We start from the raw sequence: 13,353 nt of genomic DNA on the forward strand, positions 1-13,353 counted from the left end.
CTAAACCCTAAACCCTAAACCCTAAACCCTAAACCCTAAACCCTAAACCCTAAACCCTAAACCCTAAACCCTAAACCCTAAACCCTAAACCCTAAACCCTAAACCCTAAACCCTAAACCCTAAACCCTAAACCCTAAACCCTAAACCCTAAACCCTAAACCCTAAACCCTAAACCCTAAACCCTAAACCCTAAACCCTAAACCCTAAACCCTAAACCCTAAACCCTAAACCCTAAACCCTAAACCCTAAACCCTAAACCCTAAACCCTAAACCCTAAACCCTAAACCCTAAACCCTAAACTCTAAACCCTAAACCCTAAAATCTAAATCCTAAACCCCACCCTTTAACTCTAAACCCTAAGTTTGTGACTTTTGATAAAACATTAAGTGTTATTTTTGTGACTTTTGACCTTGAGTGCTAGTTTGGGAACATAAACTTGATTTAGTGCTATTTTTGTCTTTTTCTCTAGAATATACTAAACCGGATCAGATTGCATTTTGGCTTTTGTTTCTGTATACAGATAAGAGTCCAAGTTTCTGTATGCAATACCCTTTTTACATTGCAAATTGGCTTTTGTTTCATTTATAGACATTTGGATGGACTCCTCAAGAAGCCAAAATTACACATGGTTCCTGATTACTTCAGTGCTTTGGAGGTGAGAAAAGTATTTTAGGTAATGACATGTTTGTTTAATGAACCCATAAAACTAAAAAAATAATTTGGCATATTCTAAAATCAAACAATATAAAACTAGAAAAGACAAAAATATTTTATTGTTTGTTTTTTTTCTTTTTAAAGTGAATGTTGTATATGTTGGAAGGAAGAAGGAAGAAGCATTGGTTGAGTTGTTGGAATGAAGAAAACATAGCCAAAGGAAAAGAGTCATTGCATGATCCAAACCAACTTATCCATGCGAATTCATCCACAAAATTCATTTCCAAAGAAACTCATCCACAACAATCCATCCACACGTCTTTTGGAAGCAAGAGAGTATATTTGAATTTTTGAACTCTTGGAGCTTAAATCTGTCACATCAAACCACTTGCCTCTAGTTTGTTATTTGTTTATATTTCTCCACAATATTATTAGTTTAATTGTCTAGGATTGTTGATTGCTTTGGCTATATATAAAGCCATCATTGTAATCAATTGTAATGTAACCTGAAAGTGGGGAGTTCCCCTTTCTTCTTCACCATTCTCTTTTCTCTTGATTACTCTTTACTCTCATACTCTCTCTGTTTACTCTGTTCCTCACTGTCTATTTGCTCTCATACTCTGTTTCTCCTTTACTCTCACATCCTATTCTATCTTTTTTTACATGGTATCAGAGCTTTAAGCTCTTGAGCCTCACAAAAGCTTCCGTAAATCTATTTCATTCTCAGTTCATCTTCATCTGAGTCTGGTACAACCTTTTTTCCAGCGGTCCAAAGGTTTTCCAAGAAGGAAGAACCCAAGACCAGCCCTCAAGGCAAGGTGTATACAAGTCTAAACCTCAAGAACCCTTCAGCAAGCTCAGCCAGTTCAGTCTATCACTCATTTTCTTTGAAGATTCTTGAGCACACTCTATTATCCAGTGGTCTATAGTTCTTCAAAGCTGTCCAATCTCCTTTCTCATGTCCAATATGGTGAAGAAACCACTTGAAAATGAATGGTTATGGAGTGGTTTACCTAGCAAAGCTCTAAAAATGCCTTGTCCAAGTGGTTCTCTTTCTCTATCCAAGAAGAGAGCTTCCAAGAAGGTGGCGCCTCTCAAACATAAAGAAGGAGGGGTCTTTAGTGTGATGGATACAAGAAGGAGGTCATGTACTTAAAGAGAAAGAGTTGGAGTTTAACTCAACATCCAAGATCCAACAAACTGTCATGACCCATGTGTATTGGAAGTTCAAGGAACCAACTCAGGTTCCTTGGTTGTAAGTTAAACTTCTCCTTCTTGATATGAACTTGGGATAATCGTTCTGGTTGTGTTGTGTTGAAGTGTGTATTAAAGTGTCCTAAGAGCTGTCTAAATTGCTAGAGTTGTTGAACCTAGTTTCCATCTTAGGATAGGATGCTTAAGAATCTTGTGTTATGAATTGAAGATATATATCATGCTTGAATGTGTATTAGGGTGATAGATGAGTTGTCTACTCATGTGATTGCATTCATGAGTTGTTTAAGGTGATTAGATGAGTTGCCTAGTTTATGTTTTTTGTCATTAAAATTCATAAAAATAGCCTAAATGTCTTGTAATTGATGAGTTATCATTCTTGAACATTTAGTGAGTTGGTTGCATGGATTTGAACTGAATGAGTTGTTTAGATTTTGTCCATTGCATTTTTCTTAACCATTGGGATCAGAATTGGTGAGTTATCAATGTCTGATCCTAGTGTGTGTGGTCTGATTCTTGCTGGAGTTTGAGTGATGTTTCAGGTGCGCAAGTGTTGTCTCTATCCATCATCAAATCAAGACAAAGAAGAAGGCTTTGCCCATGCTGTTCAGAGGCTACACATGATGTATATTCCTGTTTGATCCAGAGCCTACACATGATGTATATTCTTGACCATGGAGAGATTGTTAGTGAGGAGACCAGGTGGTAGTAAGTGGGGGCTAAAATAAAATATGGTTGGGCTTTGAAGATACTTCAGGAAGGAGTATTGATGGAGAGGCAGACCAGTGTTTGATCAGCCACACACACCAAGCTGGAGCTCCTCATGTATTGCAAGAACCGGTTGAATTAAGCGCATACCATTTGGTTGTTGAGCTCCTGGTTCAAAAGACACACAAGGGGCAGTGGAGAAGAGATCAATGTAGGAACCGGTTGACTTAAGCGCAACTGTAGGGGTGATGCGCTCCTGGTTTCAAAATTCAGTGTTGCTCACTTCCTAGCTTGGTCCTTCACTCATTTTCTCCGGATCAAGCTTGAGGAGGGGTAATGGTGAGCTTTCCTGAAGGTCCAAGTCGTCCAATGCCTCAGTTTCCTCCAAAGCCATTGCACGAAGAATTCAACAAGGACAACAACAACTTGGTGTTAGAACAGTTACCTTCTGGTTGGATTCGGAAAGCTATGGATTATCTTCTACATGGAGTTAGAACAGTTACCTTCAGTTGGAAAGCTATGAATCAGCCCATAGCATGTGTGCTTGTACCTGATTGATGAAGCTTCAAGAGAGGCTACAAAAGAGAATTCAAAGTACTTGGAACTCTCTTTTGGAGAAGCTGGTGGTCCATAAACCCCTTTGAAGATGGCGAGGAGTCAGACGAGAGGGGGGGACACAACCGGCCTAAAGAAGAGTCTGAGATGTTGGTGTGTGCAAGTTGTAGAGTTCACACTTGCAGCACAAGTTAATCCATGATCCAAAGTCTAAGGACTCCACCATGAGTTATCTGAAGTTCCCTAGACTCACTGGCCAATCCCTAGGCCCTATTGAGCTCTACTCTTTTTCCCTTAGTAAGTTTTGTCCCAAAGGGTTTTCTTGCTAAGGTTTTTAATGAGGGAGCTTCTTCATGGTTCCAACTTTGTCCAAGGATCTCCTATGGTCAAGCTTGAGGGGGAGTGTTGGAATGAAGAAGGAAGAAGCAGTTGTTGAGTTGTTGGAATGAAGAAAACATGGCCAAAGGAAAAGAGTCATTGCATGATCCAAGCCAACCTATCCATGCGAATTCATCCACGAAATTCATTTCCAAAGAAACTCATCCACAACAATCCATCCACACGTCTTTTGGAGGCAAGAGAGTATATTTGAATTTTTGAACTCTTGGAGCTTAAATCTGTCACATCAAGCCACTTGCCTCTAGTTTATTATTTGTTTATATTTTTCACAATATTATTAGTTTAATTGTCTAGGATTGTTGATTGCTTTGGCTATATATAAAGCCATCATTGTAATCAATTGTAATGTAAGCTGAAAAGTGGGGAGTTCCCCTTTCTTCTTCACCATTCTCTTTTCTCTTGATTACTCTTTACTCTCATAATCTTTCTGTTTACTCTGTTCCTCACTGTCCATTTACTCTCATACTCTGTGTCTCCTTTACTCTCACATCCTAATCTATCTTTTCTTACAGTATATAATAAGTAGAGTTCTAATATAGTGGTGGAATTATAGTGGACTATCATCGCTGATGTTCTTGGAGCCAATTCTCGGCATGTATTTTAGTTGTATGCGCTTAAGCAAAGTAATCATTACCAAAGGTAGTGGTACCTTCTCCTAACTATCTAGCTTTTTTTCATTTCGCCTTTGTTGCTTCCTTAACTTCACAAACTAAAAGTAATCATGGAGCGAAGTTTCCTTATTTGGCAACCAAGTAATGTAACAAAGCGGGTACATTTGAAGATATTTTGGATGCATACTTGGCATATTTACAAGTAAGCTTTGCTTAAAACTGATTATAATTGCAGTTGCTCTCAAAAGACTTCTTGTACACATGATGAAGTATTGTATGTTTAATTTTGTTACAATGTTATTTGTTCCTTTCTTGTATGGGTTGCTGTAGTTAATCCCGCAATGGAAAAAGCTTTGTTGCGGCTTCAACGGTATGCCTCTGATGTACGAAAGGGAATTAGCATTCCGGATGAAAAGTTACGCGATTTGATGCTGCATGGAGGCGTCCTCCGCGTACTGAGGAGGATCCTACTCTCTGCTCCGAGTGGGCTAAAATTCAGCCGATGGACTTTGTCCAAGCTATAGTCAAAACAGAATTCGCGGTACCAATTCTTCTAGAACGTTAATGGATGATCACTAGTATAATTGATAATGTAATAAGAATCAATGGTTCTACAGGTAAATTATTTGGGTGACTATAGCCTTGAGATCTTTGAAGACCTGCAATGGCATTGGTCGAGGTAAATTTGTAGACTAGACACTAATATTAAGACCCATATTACTAAATAGGGTTGAGTTTGGTCCAGATTGGGATACTATATACTCAAAGAGATCCGTCTTTCTTCCGTCCTATATCCCAAGGCATTAAATGATGCCTTGTTAGATGGTGAGCAAACTTCTCCCCTTCTCCCATTTTAAATCTCTCCTCACACGCATGCGTGATTGACATTTCAGGCTTATCGGAGAGCGAATGAAGATGAGTTCTTGGTGCTCAACCAAATATTGGTGGGAGAGAATCATTCGGGGTCGTTATTGGCTACAGAACATAGAGCAGTTTCACACAGGTACACACACGCGACCTACATGTAGAGATGTCAAATGTGATGTCCATGTCCAATGGGCATTTCCAAATGGGCAAATCAGTTTATTGAACATTATTTTTTTAAGCCCAAGTTGTACTAAGTCCAAATTATTCAGACCCAAAATAGACCATTCCAAATGGGCTTTCCGCGGAGTCCAATTAAAAAATCAGTGTTAATATACAATAATTCATATTTAATATTTCATTATGTTTTGTAATTCAAAAGCATAGATACGATTTTGGCGGGAAATCTCAATTTATGGTTTTGGCCGGAAATCTCAATTTACGGTTTTGGAGGGAAATCTCGATTTTACGGTTTTGGCGGAAAATCTCGATTTTACGGTTTTGGCGGGAAATCTCGATTTTACGGTTTTGACGGGAAAGCTAGATTTTACGGTTTTGGCGGGAAAACTCGATTTTACGGTTTTGACAGAAAACTAGATTTACAGTTTTGGCGGGAAATCTTGATTTTACGGTTTGGCGGAAAATCTGGATTTTACGGTTTTGGCGGGAAAATCTTGATTTACGGTTTTGGCGGGAAAATCTTGATTTACGGTTTTGGCGGAAAAACTTGAAAATTTGATTTTACGGTTTTGGAGGAAAAACTTGAAAATTCGATTTTACGGTTTTGGCGGGAAATCTCAATTTACGGTTTTGGCGGGAAATCTCGATTTTACATGTTATCTTTCTAGCTTCTCTTACATTTCACAAGAGTACGATTAGTAACAGGACTATTAGTAAACACTGCCGAATCAATAACTGATCTAATTCAAATTCATCGAGTTACTGTCTATGCATTCTCAATAATATAAAGTTTATTTTATTAAACGAAAAAACTTTTTGATTATTACATTTGTTTCCAAAAATGTAGCTTCTAATTAAGCTTCCGTAGATTACAATTCAATATGTTATGAGACCAAGTCTAAAGCTATCTATAATTACATGTATGTAATTATGTACGTAACACAAATGTGAAAGAAAAAAAAAAGAATCAAAAAATGAACGAGGACGAAGGAGATTTGTATGACAGCTTTAACCGTTGTGGCACCTCCCTGAACCGCGGGGAATATTGGTGCAACCGTTCGGACCAGAGCCACTGACCGGACCTCTTTGAAGCGCCTGAAACAGTAGTTTGATCTCATCAACAGCCTCCGGGAAAGGCCTCATGCGTCTGGCTTCAACTTGCGTAACGTCCAAGACAACAAGGAAAATAACAAGTAAGATAATTACGAGCACTAGTTGTCTCTTCATGATACTTGAATTTTTTTTTTCTTGAATGGAAGAACAAAGAAAACAAGATTGAGCTTTCTATTGGTTAGGAAGTGTAAGGTCTTTTTGGTTTGTATGTGTTGTTAATACGATAATGACTCTTATATATAGGGTACTTGAGATGTCTCATGGTTTGACCTGTGCAAGCTTCGTCGCACCATCTTATATATGTTTATGTAGACACACACATAAGAACTTTGACTTTGACTTTACCACAAAAAGAAATGGTTTTCAACATTTTGAACCAAATTAAGTGTAGGATATCGTAATAGAAAATTCACTTAGACACGGTTTGTCCAAGTCCAAAATGGGGCTTTTGTTAAAATTATACAAGACCTGGTCCTAGCTGCTTCACTCTAAACCGAATTCTGATTTCGGTTTAGCTTGCTTTGATATTTTGTTAGGTAGTTTGATGTAAGTTTATCTTTTCATGTCGCTTTACTACAAATATGCGCTATACACTTTTTGTTATTTTATTGATCAGTACCATATAGATGGTAAGGTCTACTGCAGTGGTGTTTGCTAACATCGTGAAAATATATACATGTAGCAAATCAATCACAGTTTTCAAAATATTTGATTTCTCAAAGCTAGTACACATGCAAGGTCGGTCATGGCCTAGGTAACTAAAACATTGGTGTAAAGCTCCTGAAGATTTAAGACGTAATGTATATAAAGTATATAACTTATAAATTGCTTAAACAAATTTTAATTAAATTTCTATTTTTTTTTATTTTTTTGTCAAAATTAAATTTCTAATTAAATTGTCTATAGTACCACATCTAAGGATGTGTATTGACTATAGTACATGTGGACTATCAAATTGAAGTTCCAAGTAAATGGCTACATTCATACATGGTTGCATTTTTAGCGACATTTACTCTTCTGAGACAAATATGTTACAAATGGCACAATCTTTTTTTTTTTTAGTGTAATGGCACAATCTTTTTCCATTACTTTTGTGGTATACATTAATTTTAAAGATCTCCAAGCAAATATGGACTCGTATATAAACGCAGAATCGTATGCAATCGAGAAATCATATCCATGTTGGAAACTTATACACGTATATATATATTAAACATTAACCAATATAAAAACTTCAATGCTTCAGTTATGGTTGTAACATTAACTCACGAGTTAGAAATTTTGGCCACAAAGTCTCAAATTGTTGTTTAGAGAGTGTCTCACGTGAACTATCTTCGTGGCTCCGAGAGAACATCACTAACCATTTTCTTCTTCTTCTGGGTTTTCTTCCTCTAACGTGCGTTTATCAACCTTTTTGGTCATTTATTTACCTTTTTTTTCAGTTTCCCGTTGTTTTCTTTTTTGAGTTATACACAGTTTTCCCAAAGGTTTCCCAGGTCCAAGGGACTAATCTGTGTCGCTGCGGCCCGAATGTTAAATTTCGCAGTGGCCGGGAATCAAACCCAGGTGGCGGTACTCACAGCTGTGAGCCCTTTACCACCAGAGCTAGATGCCCCGGTTAATTTACTACTGTTAAATGGTAAACGCAACATGTTAAGCTCACATGGACTTCAGAGTTGGATTGTGTTATGCTCAAGTTGAGTTATACCACAAATGTAATAATGGGATTCTGGTCGCGTAGGATTTTCTTGAGATCTGACTTTTATTTGGGAAGAAACTCGGCTTGAAAACATTTTGATGAAGTTTGAACAAGAAACATGTTGGAATGAATCAAAACAAGTTGAAACACGACTTGGTTCGGCTTACCCCACGACTTCTTATTCACACGAGAACCGGCTAACTGAATGAAAATCGATCATGGTTTAAGTTGTCAGATCCTAGATATTTCACATTTCTATACCTTAAAAAGTAAATACTGATCCACAAACCATAATAACATCGGCCAAAAGAACAAAACCATTAATTAATTAATTACTAAATTTTATGTTTCAGCAATGCTCTTTAAAGGCGGCCTTCAGCTGATGAATAAAAAACAAAAATTCAGGCGTTCTATAAGTTTTTTTATTGTATAGCCAAGTAAATGCATACGCATAGGGCCAAGGTTGTCCCTGGTACATTATACGTTTAATACCTGCACGCGTGTAAAGGTCTACCACGAGACAATTAAAAAAAAAAAAGAACATGAAACAAGACAAGTTAAGAAATACATACATAAATGTGCTAGCGTCATGATTCATGTGTGTTTTTAAATATCTTGAGTCCAGTTCTAGACCGCTAAAATGCTTGATAGTATAATAAAATCTCTGAGAGCTTAAAATTAAGTACAAGTTCAATAAATTGATCTAAATCTTTTATATTAATGTTGGTTGGGTTTAAATTTTGATGTGAAACAAATAACTACAATAAATATCAAATAACTACAATAAATCTGTTACATTATTGAATTTTTCTTTCTTTCTTTAAAATTGGAAATAATCCCATGGTCGTGAAGACACGTCTAACCAAAACACTTAGAGATGGCTCGCTGTCTATTGACTTGGTGTTAGCATTTGGTACGGTTTTGTTCCGGTTAAGTCGGTTTGGGTCATCGTATGGCAAATGCGCGAGAGACATTTGTCTCTGCACCTCGAGACTCTCTTTTCGTCTTCTTTCTCTGACGCGCTTTCTCCGGGCCGTCGAAGATTCCTTCTTGGATCAAAGAGAGAATCTCTGTGAGAGATACAGAGGAAGCCAAATCCTTTGATCTCGAAAACAGAGAATTCTCTTCTAGAGAGATGCAAACCATCTCGAAAGCTTCATCTGCTACCTCCTTCTTCCGATGTTCTAGGGTTTGTTTCCTTTCTCCCCAAAGCTTCTTACTTTTATGAAGATCGTTTTGATTATTTCATTGTTAGGTTCATCCTCTTAATATATATACACTGACAATTGCGTAAACAGAATCAGTGGATTGATGAAAAAAAAAAAAATCTGTTTGTTTTCTTGAATTTTGGATGCAATGATGCGTGATGGCAGAATGATATTATAACAATCCATTTCTCTCTTTCAGAAGCTAACAAGTCAGCCATGTGTGAGGCAGCTTCACATCCGAAAGGGTCTTGTCAGTAGAGTCATGAAGCTTGTCTCTTCGCCTCTCCGCGGTGCTGGCAAATCTATTCGAGTCTCCAGTTTCTGCAGTGTCTCCTCCAGTATCTCCTCATTGCAGATTGAGATGGTGTGAATCTCCTTGGCCATTCTTTCTCAGTATACCAATATGGTCCCATAGCTTTGTTTATTTGGCCATCATGTGGTTGAAGATAGTCCTCATGTGTTTTGTTCTTTTCAGGTGCCTTGTCTTAAAGACAACTATGCCTACATTTTGCATGACGAGGATACTGGTACTGTTGGGGTCGTTGACCCTTCTGAAGCTGAACCTGTGATTGATTCTTTGCAGAGGAGTGGTAGGAACCTAACGTATATATTGAATACACATCATCATTATGATCATACTGGTGGCAACTTGGAATTGAAAGACAGGTACGGTGCAAAGGTAGGAATGACTTTTTTAACTTCTCTCTCACAATAAACATTTAAAAACAAAAACAAAAAGTTGTTTGGGATGATTGAATGTTTTGGAATGTAGGTGATTGGCTCAGCTTTAGATAGAGACCGGATACCTGGGGTTGATATAGCCTTGAAGGATGGTGACAAGTGGATGTTTGCTGGTCATGAAGTCCATGTTATGGATACTCCTGGCCACACAAAAGGTTGTTTTATCATTCACAGTATTATATTTTAGAGCTTTGAATGTTATGCATGTTCTTCTTGCTTCTGTTGTGCACAATATGATTATCTTGATCCTTCTTGCAGGCCATATCAGCTTATACTTTCCAGGATCACGAGCTATCTTCTCTGGGGACACCTTGTTTAGCTTATCTTGTGGTAAACTCTTTGAAGGCACCCCTAAGCAGGTAAACACTAGTCTCTCTTTCTATTTTCCTTCTTAATTGCATTTCTTTTGAATCAAAAGTTTCATGTATTTTGTATCCTCTGCTGCAGATGCTTGCTTCTCTCAAAAAAATCATTTCTTTACCAGATGACACAAGCATATACTGTGGTCATGAATACACACTGGTCTGTCACATTTTGGTATTTTTAGTTGTTGTTTGTTGAGAAGCTTCAACTAAAAAGGGGTGGTCTCAAATTACTTTTAATTTTGATTTGGTTGCAGAGTAATTCCAAGTTTGCATTGTCTATAGAGCCAAACAACGAAGTACTTCGGTCTTATGCAGCTCATGTTGCAGAGCTCCGTAAAAAGAAATTGCCTACGGTAAAAAAAAAAAAATGATCTTCTTATGCATTGGTCAGTTTTTCATGGTTAACTCAGTGTTGATTCTTGTTTTGTTGGTGTCAGATTCCGACAACACTGAAGATGGAGAAAGCTTGTAACCCATTCCTCCGCAGTTCGAATACAGATATTCGTCAGGCTTTAGGTATTTCAGAGACTGCAGATGAAGCAGAAGCTTTGGCTATTATCCGAGAAGCAAAGGATAATTTCAAAGTTTAGGCTTTTTCTTCTGAGGCAATTCTTTGGTTTCAACAAGAAAACAAGAACAAAGACACAGAGAGAAAGAAAAATGTTTACTTTGATTGACGATTTTTCATCAACACTGGAATTAGGTTTTGGTTGACGATTTTTCTCGAGAATATTTACCCTTTCATGTTTCTTGTTTTTGAGATTTTCATGCGAATTATGAAACAAATTAAATGTTCTATTGTATTCTTGAAAATGGAAATTACTTTAGAAAATTACTTCCTAGTTACATTTATGCTAATTCTTAAAGAGAAACTACTTTCTAACCGAAACTTTTAAGAAACCTATTCAAAATATCATCCGAATGAGACAAATACGTTTGTTAAAAAGAAATACCCTGCAAATTACAAATATACTACACAAGGTTCAAAACCACCAAAATATAATTTCATTATATAGGTAAAAACATGTATATCCTTAAGACTAACTAATCTAGATTTAAGAACATGATTAGGATTTAACAAATATTTAGAGATCAGTAGAGTAGCGGTATAATATTTTTACTTCTTTAATAAAACTTATTTTGATCATTTTTCTTCTCTTATGCTCTTTTGGTCAAGAAAATATTTTTACCGTTTTTTGAGAAATTTATCCTTTGTTGTATGTCGTTTTATGCAGAATTATGATTTAGACGAAGAAAACACTAGCGCAACAACATCAGCATTAGTAGTCTATCTAAAGAATATTTTATCAAAATATATTAATATAATTTATAAAATATGAATATAAATTTTATTAATATTTTTTTACGAAAATATTGATATATAGCTCAACTAAATTTAATTACGACACAATAAAGCATCTTGTAAATTACATATAAGCAGATATAAGATCATTTTTTGCATCTCATTTAAATATCCAGATATAACTTTAGACTGTGGAGATGATTGGTAAATGTTGTAGCTTTATATTTTTTGCTGTAGAATTTAATCTGTAGATTTATTTGATGTAGCTTTCATTGCTGTAACCTTTTAAAGCACTAATTTTTTGCTCTGAAAATAAAGTTCTCTACAGCCATATTTTGATTTTGTAAAAAAAAATTTGCTGCAAAACTCGATTGGTTGGCACATATAGTACTAATTTTTGGTTGTCGAGAGCATCTACAGCCACAAACAATCATCCCCTTATATCCTTTAAAAAAACTAGTCTGGATTTTTCCATAAGTTTTATATATCCCCGGCTTAATCCAAAAAAGTTCCCTAGGTTTAATTTAACCATGTTATTTGAGTTCACTGGGTTTGGTGGCTAGTAAGTAAGCAATAGCTTAATTGTTGGATTTGAACTCTAGAGTACCACAGTGAAGCTGGTCATTGTCTTTAGTATCTACCATCTAGTATGTAGCTTTAACCGAACCATCTTTACAAATTGAATTTCTTGATTTAGTTAAAAGAATCGATTATAATGTTTCTTTTAGTTCTAGGACCACCTATATGTTCTTTCCCTTTATTTTCTGTGTGCAAATGACCACACATTTCAAATGTAGATTTAAATAATACTTTTCCGCCAAGAATAAAATCTAAAGCTAGATCATAAGAGTATGATTATTGGGGGTTTTTAGAGTGGGGTTTTTAGCGGTATATAAGAATCCGTCTCTTAACTTTTAACTAAAAAAACTAAGAACCGATTCTTAAATAAGAGTTTTAAAAACCGATTCTTAGTTTTTTAGTTAAAAGTTAAGAGATTGGTTCTTATATTCCGCTAAGAACCCTATCCTAAGAACTTCCCAGTAATCATGCTATTTCCTTTATTTCAAGAAATCCAAGCAGCCTAAAACTATAGATGAACCATCTATCTGTTTCTAATGAAAACCCAGCAGTATATGATATCACAAAAAGTTTTTTTTTTTCAAATGCCGACTTCAATGTTGATATAGGCCAATATAGGCCATATAGGTAAATAGAACTTTGGACTATATAAGAGCATCATTAACCCTATAACCCCAGTTGGGTTTTTTAATGACTTGTTTAACAATAAAAGTTAGTGAAGAAATTTAGTTAAAAAATCTTTAGTTTTTGTGGTCCATTGGGAGTTTTTTAATTTAGGTTTCTTAAAACACATTACACAATCAACAAAGTACACAATCACAATCAACAAAACATAATCCAAGATGATAAAATAGTTTATAGTGTTGAAAACAGTAGATAAGTTTTAGATGAACCAAGATGTAGCAATGTCGTCATGGCTACCAAGTTTATCAACAGTTCCAGCTTTTAAATCGTGCCTAAAACAAACTTTCAATCATTGAAACCTCCATCAAATTATGTAACTGAAACACATGAGATATGAATAAACCAAAACATAAAGAGGTTCAAGAGTTTCAGATTATGATACCACGAATTCTAACACCTCGTTTCTTGCTTGGTAGAATGCTATATCAAGAACAAGCACTGATATGTTGAAATCAAAGTTAAAATTATTAGCTCAAAA

General features: G+C 36.0%; 2 protein-coding genes across 2 annotated transcripts; one reads left to right on the forward strand and one right to left on the reverse strand.

Moving 5' to 3' along the window:
* Positions 1-6,047: 6,047 nt before the first annotated feature.
* On the reverse strand, positions 6,048-6,488 carry LOC106331350. Its single transcript, XM_013769684.1, has one exon. The coding sequence runs from the start codon at positions 6,408-6,410 to the stop codon at positions 6,192-6,194; it is 219 nt and encodes a 72-aa protein (XP_013625138.1). The 5' UTR covers positions 6,411-6,488; the 3' UTR covers positions 6,048-6,191.
* A 2,472-nt stretch (positions 6,489-8,960) lies between these two features.
* LOC106331343 (hydroxyacylglutathione hydrolase 2, mitochondrial-like) lies at positions 8,961-11,107 on the forward strand. Its single transcript, XM_013769677.1, has 8 exons — positions 8,961-9,184; positions 9,403-9,567; positions 9,679-9,882; positions 9,976-10,099; positions 10,203-10,303; positions 10,392-10,466; positions 10,564-10,662; positions 10,747-11,107. The coding sequence occupies exons 1-8, from the start codon at positions 9,131-9,133 to the stop codon at positions 10,897-10,899; spliced, it is 975 nt and encodes a 324-aa protein (XP_013625131.1). The 5' UTR covers positions 8,961-9,130; the 3' UTR covers positions 10,900-11,107.
* The last annotated feature ends 2,246 nt before the right edge of the window (positions 11,108-13,353 follow it).

The sequence above is a fragment of the Brassica oleracea genome, chromosome C3 (assembly GCF_000695525.1).
Source record: "Brassica oleracea var. oleracea cultivar TO1000 chromosome C3, BOL, whole genome shotgun sequence".
Taxonomy (NCBI): domain Eukaryota; kingdom Viridiplantae; phylum Streptophyta; class Magnoliopsida; order Brassicales; family Brassicaceae; genus Brassica; species Brassica oleracea.

Coding starts and splice junctions, on each gene's coding strand:
- LOC106331350 (XM_013769684.1), bottom strand. CDS start 6,410: ATGAAGAGACAACTAGTGCTCGTAATTATCTTACTTGTTATTTTCCTT.
- LOC106331343 (XM_013769677.1), top strand. CDS start 9,131: ATGCAAACCATCTCGAAAGCTTCATCTGCTACCTCCTTCTTCCGATGT. Junction 10,100..10,202: donor TACTCCTGGCCACACAAAAG/GTTGTTTTATCA, acceptor TCCTTCTTGCAG/GCCATATCAGCTTATACTTT. Junction 10,467..10,563: donor GTGGTCATGAATACACACTG/GTCTGTCACATT, acceptor ATTTGGTTGCAG/AGTAATTCCAAGTTTGCATT.